Raw genomic sequence first — 23,547 nt, forward strand, 5'->3', positions numbered from 1 at the left:
GCCCAATAATCCTGAGTAATTGAGTCAAAATGTCAAAACACCGAAATGTGAAGTGTAGATCGATACTCAAGTGTCAACCCGCCATTCAATTTAGAAGTATATAATCCTAGTTACAACCCCGCATCAACCATTATAATTCGAATTCTCTGTCGCCAAGACGCCAACTCCTTAAGGTTGCTTCAATCAGTTCATTCGATTTTAAAATTCTCATAGATCAAAGGTCTGCTTCAACTGGTCGACGATTCATCTTTCTGCTTAGATGATCTCAGTAGAACCAGTTGAGTGTTTTTTCTATTCCTTGTTACTTAGTAAATTTATACCTGTGTTCTAATTGGACGAAACCTTAGGGATGAAAACTGCACTTTACTCTAAAAACTAACAACCTCATCGTCACTTTTCTATTTGTTATGCGACGCTCGATACTCGCTTGACAGTCATTCGAAAAATACTCGGATCGAAATGCGCTCGTTCGACTTTGGCTCGGTTGAAAAAAACGCTCAGATCAATTCGGTTTTGTTTGTAAAAGAACCGAGCACGAGCAAAGGTCCGATCGGTTCGATTCGACTCGTGAACATCCCTACTTGTAAGTTAAGACTACTTGAATTAGACTCAAGTTGTTTGAAGTTATATTTTCAAAACTCAACCTTTATTTTCCGGCTTTAATGTGCGTGATAACTCATATCCTAAGGTAAGGCTATGTAACAATAGTTAATGTTATTTATTCCAAGTGTGAGCGCATTTTACGTGACTACCAACTTCCATCTCCAACTAACCTAGTCATTGGTCTCCATGTTAACAAACACATGTGTTTATAAACGGAATATTTTGAATTTGTTTCATGAGTGGTGTTTCCAAGAGTTGATTTCTTTTTTGGTAGTTTTAAATCTTTTCAAGTTTGGTGTTTATGTGGTTTCTTGCAAACATTCTAGCTTCGCCATAAGTTCTAACATTTGGCACCAACATCATTGTGCTCTCAAACCACGGATTTACACCAATCCCGCACAAACTAGATTCTTGAACCACGGTTTCTTTTGTGGGATTGGTGCAAATTTGTGGTTTAAGACCATGGTTTGTATGAATTTTCCACTAACCCATGGTTTGAGATCACAATTTGTGTTCTCAATCATTGGAGCATCAGCAAATCTAGTATGTTTTTTTTTTAAAAAACTAACAATTTGGGATTCAAAACCTCATAAACACCAAACGTGAAAAAGTTCTGGAATTTATACCAAATACGAAATTGATTATGTGAAAACACCATTTATGAAAAGAAAACTCGAATATGTCCAGTAAATATATAAGTTAACTGATCTACATTTGATTTAACATTATTCATTACTTCATTTCTTGTTTTATGAATTGAGATTTTATTCCCTAATTTAGTCAAATGTTCTTTTTTATTCAGAGAAGTACTTGGAGATAAACATCCTAAATTTTGTTAATAGGTGTATACAGCGTTAACTTTATCTCGTAGCTTGACCCTTTCAAATTGTCATACGTGAAGTAGCTGACACAAAACTTTTATTGTGACAAACTGGTTGGAAAAGTTATGGTTAAGGCCTCGTGAGTGCATAAGGTATTTTATTCATTGTGATCTTTAGAGGTGGCGATCACTCTCACCTAAAAATACATAGAAATGTAAATTTGTGTGTATATATGTATGTATATTTATACTATATTATAATACATATAAGAAGGACAAAAAAGTAATTTTACATAATTTTAAAAGTTTAAGGGGGTGTTTGTTTTTTCTTCAAACATCTTCAAAGGGGCTGATGTCTGCAGGCGCGCAGACGTTACCCTTGAAGACTGTTTGTTTTATTTTTTTAAACAGATCTGAACTGATCTTTTTTCATCTTAAAAAATAAGCTATGGACTCCCTTCTTAAAACATCTTCACACCTCTCTCTTCTCCTCCATCAAACATCAGCCCCTCTCACCGCTGCTCCTCCTCCTTCTCCGACCTCCCTCTTCTCCTCCGGCGACCTACCTCCTCCGGCGACCTACCTCTTCTCCGACGTCCCTCCTCCTCCGGCGACCTACCTTCTTCTCCGGCGACCTCCCTCCTCCTCCGGTGACCAACTCCTTCTCCGACCTCCCTCTTCTCCTCCGCTGGATCGAAGGGGAATGTGAATGTTTCGTCATTGTTTGATGCACTTCAGACCGGTATCAACTTATAAAAACAAACAGTCTTATATTTTCAGCTTGCAGATTTTCAGACCACATCTTCAGTTGCAGACATAAAAACAGATGAAATCAGCTTGCAGACAATTTATGTCTGCAAAAACATACAGCACCTAAGTATTACAACTTTTAAAACATATAGTACAATTATTTAAAACATGTTAGTGACTTTTAAACCAACTACTCGCACGATATTTAAGCGGCCATAATTTTTTCATACATTAATATTTAAAAAATACACCATAAAAACGGACATTTTATTCTCTTTAATATGAGTGTAGTATTGTCATTTTTTTTAAATTTAAAAAGATGTTACTCGTCCCATTGCGCATGTATCCTTTGGCGTGTGTATGTTTAGTCTCCGAGTTATAGAAGAATGTATTTGCGTTAGAGATGTTCACAATTCGATAATGAGGTTATAAAATGAAAATAGAAGATGTCAATGTTAAACAAGGGATTATTTGGATAACTCCCAACTTTTTCCTCTGCATCTCATTTTATGCATTTTTAAGTTTTGTTTTTGGACTGTGTTTTATTTATTTTTCGACAACATATTTATCATTTATATTATATGTGTATAATAAAAGACCAATATAACCCAAATCGTTAAATTAAACCAGAACCAAATTATTGATAACGGTTTAATTTTAGTTTTCGATAATCAACAACCGTTTACTAATGGTTTGACTCACATTTTGATCTAAAAACCGTCAAAACCAAACTTTGAACATCTCTAATTTGCGTGATCCATTGATCAACAATTAGGGAAAAAAATATAAACTTAACAAGTGAATGATAAAGATTTCAGGTTATTTAAAGTGATAGAATGCGAGTTGGATATCTAGAGGAATGTCTTTTTCTTTAGATTTTTTTTTTTCAAATTAGATCTACGCCTAACCTTGGTATGTCCAGTTGGACCACAGAAATACTATCTTGTACGTATATAATTACGGCAGACTTTGAAATCTGATTGTAAAGTTTTGGTATTACTTCACTTCATTATACTGTATAACTATGTTACTTTTATTGCTAATATTCATATTTTTATTACTACTACACTTCATGATCAGTATAATTATATTATTTTTATTGCTAATATTCATATTTTTATTGCTAATATTCATATTTTTATTACTACTATTTTGCATTCTGTTAAAGCGAATGACACCACATTGGGTATGTTTGGCAACAAGCTTTTAGGAGCTTTTAGGAGCTTCAAGCTTCAGGCTTTAAAGAAAAAGCTTCAGGCCCAATAAAAGCCTTGTTTGGTTGAAACAAGCTTCAGGCTTTTAGATTACTTGAAAAGCTCTTTTTTGAAACGCTGATTAAAGTAGCGTTTAAAAAACCTACAAGCTTTTAAGGTTTAAATTACTTAAATAACCTACAACCCTCATCATCCCAAATTGAAGAAAGGATCGATCGCAAGCAAAAGCCAGGTATGCATGTTCTTATTTAATTGAATTGATTATCATCTTTTGTTACAATTTCAAACTGGAACGTGAATGAGTCAACAAAAGCATGTTGTGTAATCGTCAGATTCTGGATTTTAGTTTTTCTTCATGTGATCGAAGAACAAATGGTATGATTAGGGTATATCACAATTCACCCTCTTTGAGTATTTGTTTAATCGGTGGGGTTTTATCGATTATCATATTTGCAAAGTTAGGGGGCTTTAACTGATAGTTACAGGAGGGGATATTCCAATATAAAAAAAATTAAATTAACTTTTAAAAATTAAAATCTAAAAGGCATGATCTTGTTTTAAACATTCAATGACTTGTGTTCTGAAACTGGATAGAATCATTAGGTGTATACAGGGGTGCAAACATGTTTAGGATGACTTATCTGATGCGCTAATGACTAATTTATATGATTACCGTAGTAATAATTTGATTTTTCTTAGAAAATGTGGTCGAGCTTGAGAAAACAAAGCTCGAATCGAGCTGAGCTCTCATAAGTTAATCGAGCTCGGGCTCGGCACGACTCGTTTGCACCCCTATTGTTGAGTCATACAACCACTTAATTCTAAGATTTATATGATTACGGTAGTAATAATTTTATTTTTGTTAGAAAATGTGGTCGAGCTTGAGAAAACAAAGCTTGAATCGAGCCGAGCTCGAGCCCGAGCTCTCACAAGTTAATCGAGCCCGAGCTCGAATAAGTTAATCGAGCTCGAGCCTGAGCCTGGTCAAGCTCGGGCTCGGCACAGCTCATTTACACCCGTAATGCAAACAAGAATAAATTACTGGTGCCAATTAATTCAAACATTAAAGTTAGAAATTCAGGCAATTCTTTTTCATTGGCAAGGTTGATAGCTTTCACTTGAACCTCATCTAACAGCTCAACTCTTGACACCTACCAAAAACATTATCCACTTTGTGTCACAAATTCACATTTTTTATAGTGTCAGTTGAACATAATCTAGAACAAAAGAAAACATCAAAGTTATAATTTAAAAAATGCATACCTGAATGCCAGACAACATTGCTGCTATTGCCACATCAGCTACATCTTTGATAGTAGGAAAATTGCACATTGCAACCTGTAAGGAAAACATAGTCAATTGTATGTTAAGATATAATATGAGAGTTAATTACGTTTTCCGTCCCCGTGGTTGGTTGAAAACAACCATTATAGTCCATTAGTTTAAAAATTGCCAAAACAGTATCTGTACTTTCACTTTTGTAACAATTACAGTCCACCTCCGTTAACCCAGAATTGCCTGGATTTTATTATGCTGTTAAAAAATGCAGTTTTTTGTGACATAATTCTAATTTTGCAATTGTGTACATGTGTATGTATGCATGGTTGCTAGATGGATTCTAAAAAGAGAAAGGGAGAAGAGATGAAACATGTTCGCAACGAAACTGCATGATGTTCGTAACCATGACACAAGCACTAGCGGTGTATTTGAAGGAACGTCGAATGAGATGAAACATGTTCGCAACGAAATTGTTACTTTGATATGGAATGGACGACATTAATGATTTAATAGTATTATATTATGTTATGACTTTTTGTTAATAACTATGTTTTATTTACCTGTCAAAAAAACTATGTTTTATTTAATTGAAAATGACCATGTTTTATTCATTTGAGAAATAACTATTATATATATGTGTGTGTGTGTGTGAGAGAGAGAGAGAGAGATTACGTTTAGTATTATGTTTTTTTAGTTATGCCCATTTTGGTCATTTTATACCTTTTATTAAAAGCTACAACTACTCTGCCAAACACCTAAATATCTAACCAGCTTACAGCTTCCAGCTACTAGCTACAGCTACCAGCTTCCAGCTTTCAGCTAACAGCTACCAGCTTCCAGCCACCAGCTTCTAGCTAGTTTTGCCAAACATACCCATTATTGTATATGTATTAAAAACGATGGACTATAGTGAAAATATTTTTTAAATTTTAATTTCAACTATCATATTTTACATAATATCCATTTTTAACAAATTCATTTTTCATTTAATTTAAATTTCCTCTAATAACCCATGCTCATTAACTTTTTTTAAGAAAAACCAAATACGTAATTTTTTTCTTCATCTCCCGATTTAATTTAAATTTCCTCTAATAACCCATGCTCATTAACTTTTTTAAGAAAAACCAAATACGTAATTTTTTTCTTCATGTCCCGATATAAATTTTGTTGAAAACAGAATTGTATTCAAACTTTACTATATTTTTGGTCCCATAAGTTATAACGATTGCTGGTCTTAGTACCGTGACTAACCGATTTGATACCAACACTTGTATCGGTATCAATATTATTGTAACCTGTTCCGATATTCATTTTTATGGTTCTCGATCAATGTAAAACAAACCAATACTACGCCGATGACATAACAAACTGAACCAAATCCCCGCTACATCACGTATAGGGGTGTAAACAAGCTCAGAGGCTCGAGAGCTACTCGTGATCAGCTCGGTTAAAAGCTCGAACGAACCAAGCTTTCACATATAGAGCTCGTTTAGTTATCGAGCCAAAACTCGAGCTTGAGCCTAAAATACAAAGCACATTTAGGTTTGCGAGCCTAAACGAGCTCAAACAAAATAAGTAGGTTCGAACCAAACCGAGCTTGAGCTCGAGCTTTATAAAAACACGACGAGGTTAACCTGGCTCGTTTACACATGACGATCCCACTTGTTATTTGTATAATTTTCAAGTACGGAGAAGACTTTAAGAGGAACAGGAGTTGTATTTGCTATTGTTATGAAAGCAAGGACACAAATGGGTCCAAGTCCAACTAAAAAAATATATATACCGTAAAAAGTCCCCTGGCTGCCCACCCACCTTGGTACCTTCCTCGGCCGCGTTTTGACTCAGAAACCAGAAACTCGGTTTGACTCGGAAGAACCACGCAGACCCCTGTAGGTATATATGAACTCAACGACGGCGATGAATAATAACAATCGCCAGAGAGAGAGAAAGAAAGAAAGCGATCGCAATATTCAAAAAGTTTTAAACGTGGAGTGTTTGTACTTGGACTGACATAAACATTACTGGCCGGTGATTTCATCTTTTCTATTTCTTCTGCTGTATATAAATACGCACTCGCTCCGTGACATCTTCTTTCATATCCACCCAACCCAACCCAACCCAACTCCCCCCTTTTCATTTCACTCTCAACAACATTCACATGGCCTCACTAGCTAAAGATATTATTAGTGCTTCTTCTATGGTGGATAATAAATCATCATTTTTTGGGTCAAATATTATTAATCAGAATCTGGGTCGGTTGTATGTGAACCCTGTTCTGATTCCGCTTGATCGGAAGAGGAGATTGAGAAAGGGTGTGAGAACAACGACTCCGGTGGTAGTGGCGGCAATCAGTGAAGATTTGGTCAAACTTGTGAGAGTTGAAAAGCCGGTTTCTTTTAAGGTGAGAGCTGTGTTGACTGTTCGGAACAAGGTTAAGGAGGATCTCACGGAGACAATTGTTAGGAAGTTGGATGCTTTTGCCGATCAGATCGGGAGGAATGTTGTTCTGGAGCTTCACAGCAACGATATTGATCCAAGTAAGCCAACTGTTCGATGAAATGCCTCTGAGAAAAAAAAAAGTTTTTAATTCTGTTTTAATATGGTAACTTGGTACTAATTATTTTTTTAATTGAATTTGATGTTGAAGAAACGAGAGCTCCGAAGAAAAGCAAAGAAGCTGCGTTAAAGGACTGGTCAAAGAAATCAAATTTTAAAACTGAAAGGGTTAATTACACTGCTGATATTTTGGTGGATTCAGAATTTGGGATTCCAGGAGCAATTGCTATTACTAATAAGCACCAAAAGGAGTTCTTTTTGGAAAGTATTATCATTGAAGGATTTGCATGTGGCCCTGTTCATTTCCCTTGCAATTCTTGGGTTCAGTCTTATAAAGATTATTCTAAACCTAGGGTTTTCTTCTCTAATCAGGTAACTAATTGTTTCAAGTTAAAGACTTTTCCACATGGGTTTCAATCATGTCTTGAAAGTTCTTACCAAGAATGTTCAAAATTACAACTTTGAAAGTCAAATAGCAAATTCTGTCTCATGACTTGTTGTAGTTTGAATATTCATGGTCTTGGTTCCTAAAATTGCTGCAGCCATACATTATGTGTATTCCAAGTTTCCAACTTTTTTTTTTCTAGTTTATTGTAGCAAGATTCGGTTTGACCAACCGTTTTTCGTTACTTGCAGCCATACCTACCTCATGAGACTCCAGCAGGGCTGAGATACTTAAGAGACCAAGAGCTTAAAGATATAAGGGGTGATGGTAAAGGCGTTAGAAAATTATCAGATCGGATATACGATTACGATGTCTACAATGATTTGGGTAACCCCGATAGGGGAAATGAATTCATTAGGCCGTCACTTGGAGGTGATAAAATGCCCTATCCAAGAAGATGTCGAACCGGACGTGCGCCTAGTGATACTGGTATCTATCGATATATTTCGTGTTTATCATTTAATATTATTACGTGTGCACTTGTATGATTTTGTACTTTGTTTTATTTATAGATATTTTAGCTGAGAGTCGGGTGGAGAAGCCATTACCGATGTATGTTCCTAGAGACGAACAATTTGAGGAATCAAAAGCAAATGCATTTTCAACAGGGCGGCTAAAGGCGGTGCTGCATAATCTATTGCCGTCAATTGTGGCCAGCATTTCTAAGAAACATGATATCAACGGGTTCTCACAACTTGATAGTCTTTACAGTAAAGGGGTCGTTTTAAAATTAGGGCTTCAAGATGATCTCGTAAAGAAGCTTCCGTTGCCCAAATTGGTGACTAGGTTGCATGAATCTAGCCAGGGTGGTGGACTTCTCAAATACGACACCCCAAAGATTCTTTCCAGTAAGTGATGGACTATTCACACATCGATTTGAAGTTCTCATTTAATTTCAAATACACATGGTTTTAATAAAAACTTATAATTTGTAGAGGACAAATTTGCTTGGTTTCGCGATGATGAATTTGCGCGCCAAACAATTGCGGGGGTGAACCCAGTTAGCATAGAGAGGCTTCAAGTTTTCCCCCCAGTGAGTCGACTTGATCCTGATAAATACGGCTCGCAAGAGTCTGCTCTTCGAGAAGAACACATTGTTGGCCATCTCAATGGCATGAGTGTACAACAGGTAACGTGCCTAATTTCATTTACCCGATGACTTTTATCTGAAATCTCATTTTTTTTTATAAAGAATTTGTGATATACATGATTACAGAAATGATATTTTCAATAATAATTGAAGTTTCTGAATAAAAGGATTTAGGGGATTTTATGTTTAGATATTGCCTTCTCTGTATATTAATTACTAAAGATTAATGATGATTGTTTTGGTGATGTAAACAGGCACTTGAGGAAAATAAGCTATTTATCATAGACTACCATGACATATACCTACCATTTTTGGACCGAATAAATGCACTCGATGGGCGTAAAGCGTATGCAACACGAACCATATTTTTCTTAAATCCATCTGGCACTCTCATGCCCGTTGCAATCGAGCTTAGTCTACCGCAAGCTTTACCTGGAACAGAGTCAAAACGTGTGGTCACACCGCCAGCTGATGCCACAAGCACCTGGTTGTGGCAACTAGCCAAAGCTCACGTCTGCTCAAACGATGCTGGGGTCCACCAACTGGTGCACCACTGGTTACGGACCCATGCATCTATGGAACCATTTATATTAGCGGCTCATAGACAATTGAGTGCTATGCACCCTATATATAAGCTTTTGGACCCACACATGAGATACACTTTGGAAATCAATGCATTGGCTCGCCAGAATTTGATCAACGCCGATGGGGTTATTGAACAATGTTTTACCCCTGGTCGATATTGTATGGAGATGAGTGCTGCTGCTTATAAGAATTGGCGGTTTGATTTAGAAGGTCTTCCAGCTGATCTCATTAGAAGGTACCTATATTTCGATTATTCAAAATCACATGATTTAACAGTTTTAATATTCACATGTAGTTAACAATTTTTTTTTATCTCCAATGATCTGTACAGAGGTGTAGCGGTTCGGGACCCAAGCAAGCCACATGGTTTGAAGCTTTTAATTGAAGACTACCCGTACGCATCAGACGGGCTCATGATTTGGGAAGCCATCCAAACCTGGGTTCGAACCTATGTGAACCATTACTACCCCGACTCAGCCCATGTATGCAATGACCGGGAGCTCCAAGCATGGTATGCGGAGTCCATCAATGTCGGCCATGCCGATCTCCGCCACGAGGACTGGTGGCCGACTTTAGCTGATGCAGATGACCTCACCGGCATCCTAACCACCATCATCTGGCTTGCATCGGCTCAACACGCAGCGCTTAACTTTGGTCAGTACCCGTATGGTGGCTACATCCCAAACCGACCACCACTAATGCGGCGGTTACTCCCTGATGAGAACGACCCCGAATACATGAGCTTCCATGACGACCCGCAAAAGTATTTTCTTTCTGCTTTACCCAGTTTATTACAATCAACAAAATATATGGCGGTGGTGGACACGCTATCCACACATTCACCTGATGAGGAGTATATTGGGGACAGACAACAAACCGACACTTGGACAGGGGATTCGGAGATTGTGGAAGCGTTTTACAAGTTTTCAGCTGAAATTCAACGAATTGAAAAGGAAATTGAGAAAAGAAACAGGGATCCGAGTCTAAAGAACAGGTGCGGGGCTGGGGTTTTGCCGTATGAGCTTCTTGCACCAAGTTCAGAGTCGGGTGCAACATGTAGAGGTGTTCCGAATAGTGTGTCTATATGAATAATGAGCATTATTTAGGCTCGTTTTTGGTTAACCCAATGGAGAGATGTAAGTGAAGTAGTGTTTGTTATATGTCAATACAGTGTTGTTAAGTAGATTGCATATATGTAATGTAAATCAAGATTCTTAGATGCACAATTACGGTGCATATAGCTGTAAAATCCTAGTTTAAGTTATGGAATAAATGGTAAATGATATGAAGGTCAAAAAATGCTAAGAGGGTCTGCTTGTATTGTGTTCATACTATATGTCTACATTTAGTGACTGCAATATATATTAGTCAATCTACAAGAGCAATTTGGCCGGCTAGAGGCGTTCAGGCTCTAGTGTCACCCATACTTACTGTTAGGGGTGAGAATCTTTCATGTTGTTGGATTCTAGTTCAAATTGATGAACCTCTTCTGACCGCTTTATCAAAGACGGGTTGAACACGCAAAGATCACATATGCATGAATTTAACGACAATTCTTGTGTAAACTTAGGGCCGAGTTGAACAAAATTTGACGTCTCTGTATTGAATGTTTTTAAACATGGTGATAAAGTGTATACCACATACATTGTATGGAATGTACGTGTGAGTTTTAAACATGTCGATAAAATGAATGTGTGAGTTTTAAACACGCGGATAAAATGAATGTGTGAGTGTTAGTGTTGCAAAATTTGACTTTTGAACATGCTGATAAAAGTATACCACATGCTGATAAATTGTATGTGTGAGTTGACATAATTTGACAATGACCTCTCTATATGTATGTGTGAGTTTTAAACACAAAATGGTCTCCAAATTGTGATGGTAAAATGAGTAGCTAGCTTGTTGGTACTTGTCATCATGATATGTAGCATGTGTCATCTTGTGTTAATCTACATGAAAATCTCTTAGTATGTTGTTAATGATAAATGAATAAATAAATATAGATAGCCTGTTTATAACTTGACAAAAAAGTTGATATAGGTTGCCTCTTAGAGTAATAGGATTTTATCTTGAAGACGACGACTATGTTGTGACTTGTGGCTTAGCTTTCTTATAAGAAGTAGACAGTAGTCCTTTATTCTGTATGTATGTATGTTGTTGCAAATGAGTATTATGCCCAAGATAGCGTTAAAGCTGATCTCATTTCCTGTTGCAGATTTGTGGGTTGTGTGATTCATGTTTATTTCCAGAATCCAGATGACATTATGCATATAGAAATAGTTAGTTTTCAAAGTATATCAATCTTGCTGGCTATATATCCTACACAAGATCTGGTGTAGGTGGTCACACCTTCGATTTATTATTGTAAATTACTATGATATGCATGCATATCTGGGCATTTGGCAAGTAAGATTCCAAATATTATATTATATTATATTATACTTTATAACAATAACAATTTAGAATGGAAAGTATAGTGCAAGACCAATAGGCTATAAATTTCCCTTTCTAATTAATTTATTTGATTACTAATATAACTTTAAAATAAAAGTTTTATAAAATTTCGAATATACGGTTCCTATAGCGAGTATCGGTACTGTAACGAACTAAAACGAAACGACAGAGTTCCCGCTGCATAGCACGAGCAGCCCAACTAGTTGGATACAATCCAGAACTCATAGTTAGGTAGTCTCTGTTGTTGGTATTCTGCTTACTGACATTGGGCTAAAACTGAGGTAGCTTCCAAATGCCATATGTTATAGTTATTAATTATCATATTTGTTGGTAATGTTTTACTACTCCTTTGGTTTGGTTGGAAAATTTGAAGATGATATGTTCATTGTTGGGTGTGTATGTATCCAATAAAGATATCACATGGCTGATATGCACATCAACATAGTTTGACAATACCAAGTTTGAAATATAAATTGAAAAACAATAGGAATAACTTGAAAATAAAATCAATATAAAGGTGGAAGGGGAGGATTACTCAGAAAGCCACGAGTTGTTGCAGGTTGGGTGGCAACACCGCCGCAACCAACCCGAGTTGTTGGATCGAGTAGGGTGAGAGCGATTACTACAACCCATTGCGAGTAATGGGATTAGACAATAGAGAGTTGTGTGTGAGTGTGACCATTGAAATGGGGAGTGGGTTGATTAGAGAAGTGGGTTGAGCACTTGAGCTAAGAGAGTGTCCCTTACTCTTTGGGTTGAATTCGGTTGCATTGAGTTATATAAGGTGACATAATCTTATTAAATAATGGAGAGTGCCCCTCCACCTTAACAAAAGTAAAATGGTAACATAGCTATAAATATTTCCGATATCATAATATCTATAATACATGTAAACACAAAAGTAGTGATCCAAAATGAATACCAACAAAGAAAAAAAACTATAAGTTTGAATTTTCTCGAGTTAAACTTTTGTTGGTACTTGTGCTTTGCAATCTTACACCACGATATTCATTGTTTAATAATTATACAATTGGTTCTAATGATTGTAAAGTTATTACTTGATGATTCTTGTGTATGAATATTGTAACTATGATTGTCCTTACTAAAGATAAAAATAAGAAGTATATTATATTATTAACAAACTTTGAGTGGGCCCCATTTTTTAATTTAAACTTGATTTACCTCACACTTCTTCCCTCATCCACCACCTCCACCCTCACAAACAACCACCACCAATCTCTCTTCCCCACCGTCTCCGCCGACGTCACCCACTTCAAGAAACAAGCCGCTGTCTCCTCCAGGTCAATCTACGCCTGTGCCACCCACTTCATGAAACTACCCGTCGTCTCCTCTCGTTCTCCGCAGATACCATCAGATAATTCTGCGGTATTATGTTTCTCATCCGCCACCACCTATTTGGTGTGGAAGGCCTTGAAAAGGGGGCGTTATCTAAGTGCGCATCATAAAAGAAAAGTGGCGTGGTGCAAAAAAAGGTAAGGGTGGGAAGTGGCATGGTGCAAAAAAGGGATGGGTGGGAAGTGGTGTGATAGAGTGACGTTGTTCGACACGTGACACACATTTTATATTATTATATTATATATTTAATAATTATATAAAATCTATTAAATTTAAATAAAAGCATTAATATTAATTGCATAAACAACATAAATTTAAAAATTTGCATAACATTAAAATTACATAAACTTAAAAATAAAAAATTAAATAGACTTGAAATAAAACTACATAAACTTTGATTGTTGTCTTTGTCTTCGTCAAGGTTGTTTCACGGGACGCTCCAAATGTGTTTAACCAAACCCGCTCCAAATGAACATGATGAATTTGAGCCTTCCATCTTTTAAAAATTTTGTTAAAAATTGGAGTGAATATGTAATTGGGAAGTGAGAAATGGATTGATTTAGTGTGTGGTTTTTAAAAAAATAGGGTGAAAGATGTGATTATATACACGTTTTTTTTTTTAATCAAACTAGCCATTTAACGGTTAGTTTAAACCCACCAACACCATCGTGCCACATCGTATACCTGTTTGCCCTCAACGCTGGTAGAATTTTCCTCGTCCCACACACAACGTCGTTAACAACGCTGATCACGAAGTGGCTTGGTAGGCGTGGAGAAGTGAGGGTTTTAAGGCAAAATTTTGCAAAGGTGCAAAATTTGCAAACCACATTTTTTTTTAACTTTTGAAAAGGGAGGTTCAACCCAGTTGAGTCTCTGTTCCGTGGCCGTTGGTGAATCGCCTCCTGAAATTCGGGGCGTGGAGTTGGATCCGGATATGATGACAGTGGGTGTATTGTGGTTTTGGATACTCCGATAGGTTACCCGCTCCAACGTCAAGTTGTACACAAACCCTAGCATTGGGCTGAATTTGGTACTAATTAATGTTGAGATATTTGGAGTGAAAAAGAAAGAAGGCAAGAGATGAGTGTGCTCTGTTTAGCCGGAAATGTGATCCATAGAATAATCAAAATTAGACATTCTAAATTAACTTACGTTTGCTGATCGATCACACTCCTTCCTTTGCTTGCTTGCAGCGATGGGTTTTGCCAGATTCTCATCTTTCTCTTAGTGATTATGGAGGTTAGTATATTATTAAGACTTACTTATGATTGTTTGTTTAAAATTAAGTCATCACTCATCAGGCTTAACATACTTTAATTCACTTTCCTTCTTCAACTAGAAATTATATTCTCTGTCTTTTTAGTTTATGATGATCAAATCATGATTGCCATCAAACTGTTATTTTTCCAATGCTTGCTTGTGAAAACTACATTACAAGTTTATGTTCTAGTTAATAACCAATCAGGCCGAGCCAAGTCAGTCCTCTTACTAGTTACCCAATGAGACTTCTTAATGGCTCAACACTTACTAGCGCAGAGGTTACCAAACTGCCCCTTAGAGGAAAGAACGCCCCACTTAGAGGAAATACACTAGAGGAAACAATTGACCATCTATACCACCTCTCGTTGGGATATACACTTGGCTTGAGCGCTTTCAAAGCATAAATCTTAATCTTTCAATACTGTAGTTACTCCCATTGAGGCCTGTAACTAGATCTTCCATGTGGAGATAATCTTTGAGGTACTTAGAGGTGAAGATGTTTTGAAGCGAGGTTGGCTACTTTCAATCTTGAGGACGAAGCATAGAGCTTGTGGGAAGCTTTGAAGCACTCTAGAGGGGGTTATGCTTATGCTGCAACTCTCCCTTGTGCTGATTTCCGTAACATATGAACCATCTTTGGGTACCATTCGAATACGTTGCACATTTGTACCAGTTGGGGACTAGGGAATGAACAGACCGATGAAAATTGTAGGCAAACACGGGCATGACAACTGGACAAAGACAGTTTTGTTCAACTGTTCTCGAGTTTTTCTCGGAGGGGACGTGAGCGAAAAGGATGGAAAGCTATCAACTTTGCAGTTATGCGCTTCTAATCCACACTTTTTTTTACTTTTACTTTTTTAACACTAGTGACTAGTGTGACGAATGTTGTGTTAATATAGGTATATTTCGATTGTACATCATTTAATGTTTTTTTTTTTTTTTTTTTTTTTTTTTTTGAAAATCATCATGATCGAAAATCAAAAATAAGATTGCCATCGAAAATCAAAAATAAGATTGCCAGTAGATCCAACCCCAAAAGACCACCTATGTGCAAGATTCAGAGAAGAGAAATTCAAACAACCCAAAGGAAAAACTATATGCTTTAAACAATAAAGTTTTAATATTTAAAAAGAGGGTGATGAAGTTAAGTTTAAATTTTAAACTTTCACTTAAAGAATATAGAAAATCTTAAAATCATGCGTTAGTTATTCTGTCTAAATTTGAGTTGAAGTCTTTTCCAATGATTTGTTGTATTGTTTCTCTTTGGTGAGCTATTCAAAACATGTGGTTAAAGCAAAAGGCGAAGGAAATATTTGGTGGCGAGTTATATGAAACGCTCTGATTCAATTAATACTTATTTGATATTAATGTTGTTGTACAAGTTTTGGGGTTGTCTGGGTTCTCAATCGTAAACCAATTAGAGGAACAAAAGAATAATAAGGTCTAATCTGAAGACGACTGATGTTGTGGATGATGGCATGTTTCACATAACAATGAACGGCATTTTGGTCATTTTATAGATCAGGCTTTTATTTCCTTCACAATCCACTAAATTTTTGGAGGAAAAATCCCCAAATTCCTTAGGTTTAATATTTGGAGGAGTTAATGGATTCTGATTGTATTGATTTTTATGGTTGGCTTATTCTTTGAAAACTTTTATTCACTATGCAATCGACATTTGTAAATAAACTTAATTTTTAGTTAAGGCATTCATCTTTATTTTCTTTTGTATTCTCTTCTCTTGAAGACTCATCATGATGAACTTGCCAATTTTCATGATTCTTTACACAACAAAACATCATTTAAAGCAATATTAGTTATTAGTTTTGTGCTCCACATGGGAACCATTTAAAGATGTATATCTTGTTCCATATGATTAGGGGTGTAAATGAACCGAGCCCAACTTACTTAATCCCGAGCTTGGCTTGTTTAATGTACGAGAGCTCAAGCTCAGCTCGTTTAGAGCTCTATGTCTATAACTTGAGCCCGGCTCAGTTATTATCCATCAAGTTGTTAATTGTTGTGTTTATTCATGCACTATATATACATATTTGTAAATACAAATTTATATACATAACTAAATATATATTATGATTTATGAGGCCGGTTAACGTACAATATTCCTTAACGTACGCTATGAAATTACGCATGTTGTAAAAATCAAAACCCTAATCACGCATGTTGAAAAACCAAATCTAAATATATATTATGAGGCCGGTTTTTCAACATGCGTGATTAGGGTTTTGAATTTTACAACGTGCGTAATTTCACAGCGTACGCTCGTACGTTAAGCAATATTGTATTTTACACTTTCACTATATATTATTTTGTTACTTTTATCTTAAATGTATATATTTGTTATGTAATTGATGGGCGGCAGGCTGGAGAAGTTTGAAAAACTTGCACCAAATCTATAATGAGTGAAGTCTGGAAAACAATGTTGAAATGCTTTCCAAATTGTAGTTGTAGAAAATTGAATTTTCCATTTTCCTGTCATTTTTTCTCAGGGAGAACTATTTGAGCAAGTTTTTCTTATTGTTAGTGGTGCTTTCTATATGAATTACAGATGCCCAATTTAGACTATTTACTTATTAACGGGTCAATTCAGTTTGTGCTTCGGTCAAATGGGTAAAATCAGTTCTTGTTAATTATAGCTAAATCAGAAATGGGTCAAATAAGAATTTTTCATGACAAGTTTTAACATATCTTGGACAAGAAGTAACCCAACCCATATAAAAATTGGCTATATTTGCCGCCTCTTAACCGATTTAAATAGTGGTGGTGAGTGTAACTGATTAGGACTTATTAAGCAGCCGAATGGTAAATAAAATCTTATGGGGCAGGTTGGAATTTAGGTAATCTTATCATCACCTAAACTGATGGGAGTTGTTATTAATCTTTTCCTTTTCTTTGTCCACAAGTTTCGTAGAAAATCTAGAAGCGTTAGGCGGTTAGTCTGTCATTATTATTAAACCGGATTTGTTTAGAGTTTCAACTGGAGTTGTTAGACTGTGATTATCATTAGTGCCAATTTTAGGTGTCTGCATGTGGATCATTACAATATTTGATTGGGCTTGCTGTTTGTCCTTTTCTACTTATGATAATGACAGTATACTTGTGTTTTTTCGGTACCAATTGTTTAATACATCTGAAACTGCATGTATTTTGCTTCTATCTTCATCTGCTAGCAATCAGCCTATTTGTCAATATTATAATTGTTTCTTAGTTGATGGTTATTTGTTCATTATATTATTTTAATGCAACCTTTTAAGCCCAGTTCTCAGGTGACCTCAAATGTTGACTATCCTTTTGAGTCTGGTCTAGGCTTGTTTAACAAGCAACTTTAATCTTGATACATATAAATAGTAACAACATATATATGTCTTGAAAAAATTATAGAAAATGTCCTTTACGTTTATTTAAAACTACATCGGATTTCCTTAATGTTTAAAAGTAACACTCGTTCTCTACGTTTGTTTCTTTTTGTTGCAGGTTTATGTTCTTTATTACAAACTCATTTAGTTAACTCCAAATATTAATTGGGTTTGTAATGAAGGGCGTAACCTGCAACAAAAAATAAACGTAAAGGATAGCAAGTGTTACATTTAAACATTTAAGACATCCTTTGCAAGGGCGGACCTAAGCCCAACCCAAGGTGGGTGGGCGCACCCCCGGGGAAAAAAAAATTTAGTGCTAAATTCCGTCGAAAAACCCGTCCGCACCCCTTGGAATTTTTCGTCCGCACCCCTTGGAATTTTTCGTCCGCACCCTTAGGTAAAAAGTGTTATCAATTTATATTTTAAATTTTTTTTAGTAAACTCTTATTTTTTAAAAAAAAAATACTACCTAAATTATATAACTTTTAATACCTAACTAACTAAACCCAAATACCCATACCTTTACCCACTTATAATTCCTAACTAGCTAGCCCACTAAGTCTTAGCCCGTTAACCAAACCCAACAATATTTCAAACTATAATAAAATAATTAAAGCCCAAAACCTTTAGAAATTCTCTCCCGCTCTCTCTCTTGCGTCCCTGCACTGCCAACGAACAACATCACTCAGCGACAACAGTCCAGCAGCCGGCGACCACCGTAATCAGCCACCATATTACTGTCGTTTGACGCCAAATCTAACCGGAATCCGAACACGGGTAAGTTTCTTTGTTATTTTGATGATTTTGGTTGATATTATAGGAGAAAAAAGGGTAATAAAGTTGTTAAATAGGTTTGAAATTTTATGTGTTTTGACGTTGTTTATGGTTGTTTAGATGATTTTTAGGGTGATTATGTTGTTTATATATTTTTAGGGTGATTATGTTGTTTATATATTTTTAGGGTGATTATGTTGTTTATATATTTTTAGGGTGATTACAACTTACGTTATGATTTCTAGGGCTTGAATAGTTGAAAATTAAAATTGAAACATTATGTTATGGAGCGATGAACTTATGCTATATAGAGAAAGAATTGCTTAAGAAATTAGTTTTAGATGATATTTTGGATAGATTTCAAAAAATGAAAACCCGTAGGGCGTCGACGTTTTAATTATGTTTGTAACAAGGTTTGACATGTTTTTGATGATTGTATAAATTTAGTTTGATGTTCGTTGCTTTTACATGACCCGACCCTATACGAACCGATTTTTTTACTTAGGGTATACGGAGTGGGACTCGGCAACGTGCGGCAAAGCAGTTTGCCGATCGGCAAACACCGGCGCCGACCTTGTGGCGACGCGGCAAACAACAAGAATCGGTGATTTTTTAGTTTGCCACTCCAAAGTGTTTAACCACTCCTTACACCCTTATATACCTAGGGGCCTAAAATTTTTAAAAATGTTCCGCACCCCTATGGAAAAATTCCTGGGTCCGCCACTAATCCTTTGTGATTTTAATACGAACGGGATATCTGTGTGTTAAGATAACCTCTACTAAACTGTATAAAAATATGTTTATAGATGATGACGATGATGAGATAATCTTTATCTATATAAATATAAAACTTGTGTTCTTCGGTTACCCATGTTTTAAACCGTTGATAATGTAATCAAGTAGTTTATACTTTTTTATGTGTAAATTGACCCGAAAAATTGTATTCAATTTCTTTCTACTTTTTAAAATCGAACTTCTTTCTTGACCAGGTGGAGTATTAAATTAAGAATGAGAATGGATTTCTAAACCGTAATCATTCATGGGTTTCTTTCTGTATTTTAAACCCAAACCTATTTGATCAAACACCATGAAACGAAAGTTTTTCCTTTTTTTTAAATCAAACACTAGTGCCTTGTCTTTTTAATTAAAATTTTGTTTTAAAGTTTAAAAAATGTATGTGTATTGATTGAGTTTACATCAATAATACTTGCGTCTAACATATGTTGTTGGTACGGTTGACTTGGAAAGTCAAATTGTATGAAACCATTTAATCTCTTACTCTTAATTTCAAACTACTTATTTCCATGCTTTAGAATTTGTATTTTTTTTTTTTTTTTTTTGAACGGCAAATTTGGATCACTGACGGACCACTGGAGTATCAGTATCATCGTGCCACCAGCAGAACCACCCGATCATATCCATCTCCACTAGGCAATAATGCCAATTCAGGAGGAAACCCAATAAATTTGGGAAAAACCCCCTTTGTGGGAATCGAACCCATGACCTAATGGTCATAAGCCTTATCCCACCACCAAGATACCACTAGGCTATAATGCCATGGGTCTTTAGAATTTGTATTAAAAGGCCTTCTCGATGGATGCAAATAAAATAAACCCTGACCTAAACAAATAATTTTGATAAAACGTAATAAACCATGACCGAAACAAATAATTTTGATGTAACGTATTTCTCAAATGTTATGGTTATTTATGGACTTGGTATTATTTATTTAGACTTAAGTTATCGTATAAATGGATTTTAACATACAAAATACCCTTTGACATAAAAAGTGAAGGAGAGGATTTTTTATTGATTTTCCTCCATTTTATTAAGCACGTATTTTAATCCTAGAATTCAAAAAAAAAAAAAAAAAATCTTGATTTTACACTAACAGAGTAATTATATAATTTTGTGAGAGTAATTATAATTACCCTACAATAGTTACTCTACTACTGTAAAATCACGATTTTTTTTTTTTACATTTTGCGATTAAACATCATTATTAAGTAGTTGGGAAAAAATTCAAAAAAAAAAAACCCTACTTCATTTCTTACGTTAAAGGTATATTTTATTTTAAAGACTTATTTGTATTTGATCTACACTGTTTATTTAAACTATTTATCTTCGTGCTTTGTTTTAAACCAATAAAACGCTTGTATGTTTATTTTTAAGAAAATATATACATATATAAACAATTTCAAACTAGGGGTGAGCAGGTTTAGATCCGGACCGAAAATAACCGAGAACCGAACCGAAAATATACCTAACCCAACCCGAACCCAAGTACCTAGGTATTTAGATCGGTTCCAATTTTTCATATAAAATCGGGTCGGGTCGGGTCGGTTCTAGGTTCTTTTCATGGTGAAACCCGACTTGGACCTATGGACCGGAACCGACCCTATATTTAGGGTAGTGAATCGGTTCTGTATTTTATGTTTGATCGGTTCTCGGGTCGGGTCGGGTAATTGTCGGGTAGGGTTGGGTTTTTCCTTTTGCTCACCCCTGTTTCAAACATCCCCTAAAAATTTCCCAATATCTTCGAATTTTTTTCTGTGATTTATTGAATATTAACACTAAGATTTTAAACACTACGTACATGTGACGTGTTACAAATCTTCCTTTGAAGATGAATTACAAAATAAACCTCTCATTGTTGTGGGTTTCAAAAAGCATGTAAACAAAACAGAAAACTAGCCTAAATAGAATCAACATTTTAACAAATTCACATCCCATTTTATTTGGGATGGGGCAACAATGGAGAATTGGTACCCTTTCTAAAGTTTTTATATAAAGCTGTATCCGAATATACTGCTCGAGACCTCATCGATCTAATCCTGTGTTTATGCCTGTGACCTTTCTTTTCATGGTCCCGCTTTCGACTACTTTCTTTCTTCTCAACCACCACCATGACCTCCTCCGCCTCATCATCGCCGCTACCCTTTTCGTCATTATGTTGTTTTGCCTCATCCTTGTCTTTGGTGTTTTGTCCTTCTTTCGGAGCGATATAAACAAATGAACCAACCGGGAAATCATCTAACTCCATCACATGTTCCAAGATCTTAACCACTTCATTCATGGTTGGTCTGCATTTTGGGTGATGGCTTAGGCATCGGCTAGCCAGAATCGCTGCTCTCTTAGCCCCTAAGGTGGGATACTGACCGTCTAGTTTAGGGTCCATGATCCGGTCAAGATTGTTTGAATCTTTCAAAAGTGGTCTAGCCCATTCCACAAGGCATTGTTCTCTACTAGGTCGTTTTTTGTCCATTGATCTTCTTCCTGTTAGTAGCTCTAGTAAAACGACTCCAAAACTATAAACATCACTCATGGTTGTCAGGTGACCTGTCATGACGTACTCAGGTGCAGCATAGCCGTGTGTTCCCATCACTCGTGTACTCACATGTGTCTCGTCTCCCTCAGGGCCATCTTTGGCTAACCCAAAATCCGAAAGTTTAGCCGTATAATCCTGTTTTTGAGACCAAATCCATAACATTAAGTAAACATACTTAATAGTAACTCTTAAACATTTTATCAATTGTAATTAACGTGTTAATTAGTTATAACAAATTTACAAAATGGACAAAGTATGTTTCTAGGTTGCCCGGCCTATACAAAGAACGACTCGTTTCAACCCAAACAACCACCCGTGTGACCCTTGAAAGATCGATAAACAAAGAGACTCACCGATCCCAATAGAATATTTGAAGTTTTGAAGTCGCGATAAATAACGGGTTTTTCCTCCCCATGAAGAAAGGCTAGCCCCTTTGCGGCACCAAGTGCGATTTTAATCCTTGTCAGCCACGGCAAAGAAATCGAATACCCTGAATCCATCCATAAAAAAAACATGATCAGCATCATTTTGTTTTTTTTTATAATCAAATCAAAATTAAATAAATGCAAGAAATAAAATATTACTTCTAAATAGTTGACTCTCCAAATTGCCCCTTGCCATATATTCATATACTAGAAGCCGGTTCTTGTCTTCACAACAATAACCGATCAACTTCACTAGATGTGGATGCCTCAATTGCCCCAAAAAGGTCACCTCAGCCTATAAACGATATATAATAATCTTATTATTATAATCAGAAAACAATAATAATCTTATAAATTAAGTTATTTAACGAAAATACACTTACCAGCCATTCATTGTGACCTTGACCACCATCCAAATCCAAGAGTTTAACGGCAACAGGTTGCGCCTCTACTACCCCGGGCCTAAGCTTATCGTCGATGAAGCCTTTATGAACCGTCCCAAAGCCACCTTCACCGAGGTAGTTACTGGAAGCGAAATCATGTGTGATCATAGTAAGCTCGGCAAAAGTGAACTCTTGAAGGTTCCACCCAACAACCGAATTCGAAAGACCGTTGATAACAGACAGCGATGAACTGACATCGGATATGGATAACCTTTGTGACAAACCGGATTTAGAAACAAGAGTTTGAGGGTCAAAGGTTGGTGTGTTGTTTGTGAAACAACCAAAGAGAATGCTTTTCCATGAGGATGTGGTTTTTTTGGGAGCCATAGGAGGAGGAGAGAATGTGAAATATGGTGGTGATGATTTGAGTATATATAAATGAGGGGGGGTTAAACCAACCAAATTATTTGAAAAAGAAGAAGAAGATAGAAGTTGGTGGCAGCAGCAGGGGTTTGGGTTTTGGTTTGGAAGATTCTTATTCCAAAAAAGTCTAAAGGCTAACTAACCACTTATTATCTTTCCAGGCTTAACACATTGTTAAATTATTTAATTATTATATGTATATCATCATGTATGCACATAGGAGGTTATATATTTCCAGAGTTTAGATTAGAAAAACCAGAGCAAGGTACAACTCTTATAGAATAAAGTATAAGTTGCTTTGGGCTTTGGAACTTTTTGATCAAGGAAAAGTATTATCATTCTAGAAGGATGAAGAAATGAAAGTGGTATGTATTTTATTTTTAGAGTTAAATGTAATTTTAGTCCCTGGTTTGGTTTGGCTTG

The 23,547-nt window shown here is 35.9% G+C and overlaps 2 protein-coding genes and 2 long non-coding RNA genes across 6 annotated transcripts; 3 read left to right on the plus strand and 1 right to left on the minus strand.

Moving 5' to 3' along the window:
* Positions 1–3,391: 3,391 nt before the first annotated feature.
* LOC110875147 lies at positions 3,392–5,276 on the plus strand. The gene is made up of 2 exons (XR_002556552.2): positions 3,392–3,619; positions 4,999–5,276. It is a non-coding gene; the product is annotated as an uncharacterized LOC110875147 (long non-coding RNA).
* A 1,119-nt stretch (positions 5,277–6,395) lies between these two features.
* On the plus strand, positions 6,396–10,654 carry LOC110880264 (lipoxygenase 1, chloroplastic). Of its 3 annotated transcripts, none has more exons than XM_022128848.2 (8): positions 6,396–7,202; positions 7,313–7,593; positions 7,858–8,095; positions 8,179–8,514; positions 8,602–8,795; positions 9,011–9,576; positions 9,673–10,469; positions 10,509–10,654. In XM_022128848.2, the coding sequence occupies exons 1-7, from the start codon at positions 6,824–6,826 to the stop codon at positions 10,427–10,429; spliced, it is 2,751 nt and encodes a 916-aa protein (XP_021984540.1). In that variant the 5' UTR covers positions 6,396–6,823; the 3' UTR covers positions 10,430–10,469; positions 10,509–10,654. The 3 variants fall into 3 exon arrangements, with proteins under 3 accessions (XP_021984540.1, XP_035833946.1, XP_035833945.1); XM_035978053.1 differs by having other exon boundaries at positions 9,673–10,465; positions 10,505–10,654; XM_035978052.1 differs by having other exon boundaries at positions 9,673–10,646.
* Positions 10,655–13,813: 3,159 nt separating this feature from the next.
* Positions 13,814–15,334, plus strand: LOC110880266. Its single transcript, XR_002559308.2, has 2 exons — positions 13,814–14,390; positions 14,688–15,334. It is a non-coding gene; the product is annotated as an uncharacterized LOC110880266 (long non-coding RNA).
* Positions 15,335–21,098: 5,764 nt separating this feature from the next.
* Positions 21,099–23,212, minus strand: LOC110880267 (probable serine/threonine-protein kinase PBL12). Its single transcript, XM_022128849.2, has 4 exons — positions 22,702–23,212; positions 22,478–22,613; positions 22,247–22,383; positions 21,099–22,028 (listed from the first exon to the last, which is right to left on the minus strand). The coding sequence occupies exons 1-4, from the start codon at positions 23,086–23,088 to the stop codon at positions 21,300–21,302; spliced, it is 1,389 nt and encodes a 462-aa protein (XP_021984541.1). The 5' UTR covers positions 23,089–23,212; the 3' UTR covers positions 21,099–21,299.
* Positions 23,213–23,547: the final 335 nt, after the last annotated feature.

The sequence above is a fragment of the Helianthus annuus genome, chromosome 9, assembly GCF_002127325.2.
Source record: "Helianthus annuus cultivar XRQ/B chromosome 9, HanXRQr2.0-SUNRISE, whole genome shotgun sequence".
Taxonomy (NCBI): Eukaryota; Viridiplantae; Streptophyta; class Magnoliopsida; order Asterales; family Asteraceae; genus Helianthus; species Helianthus annuus.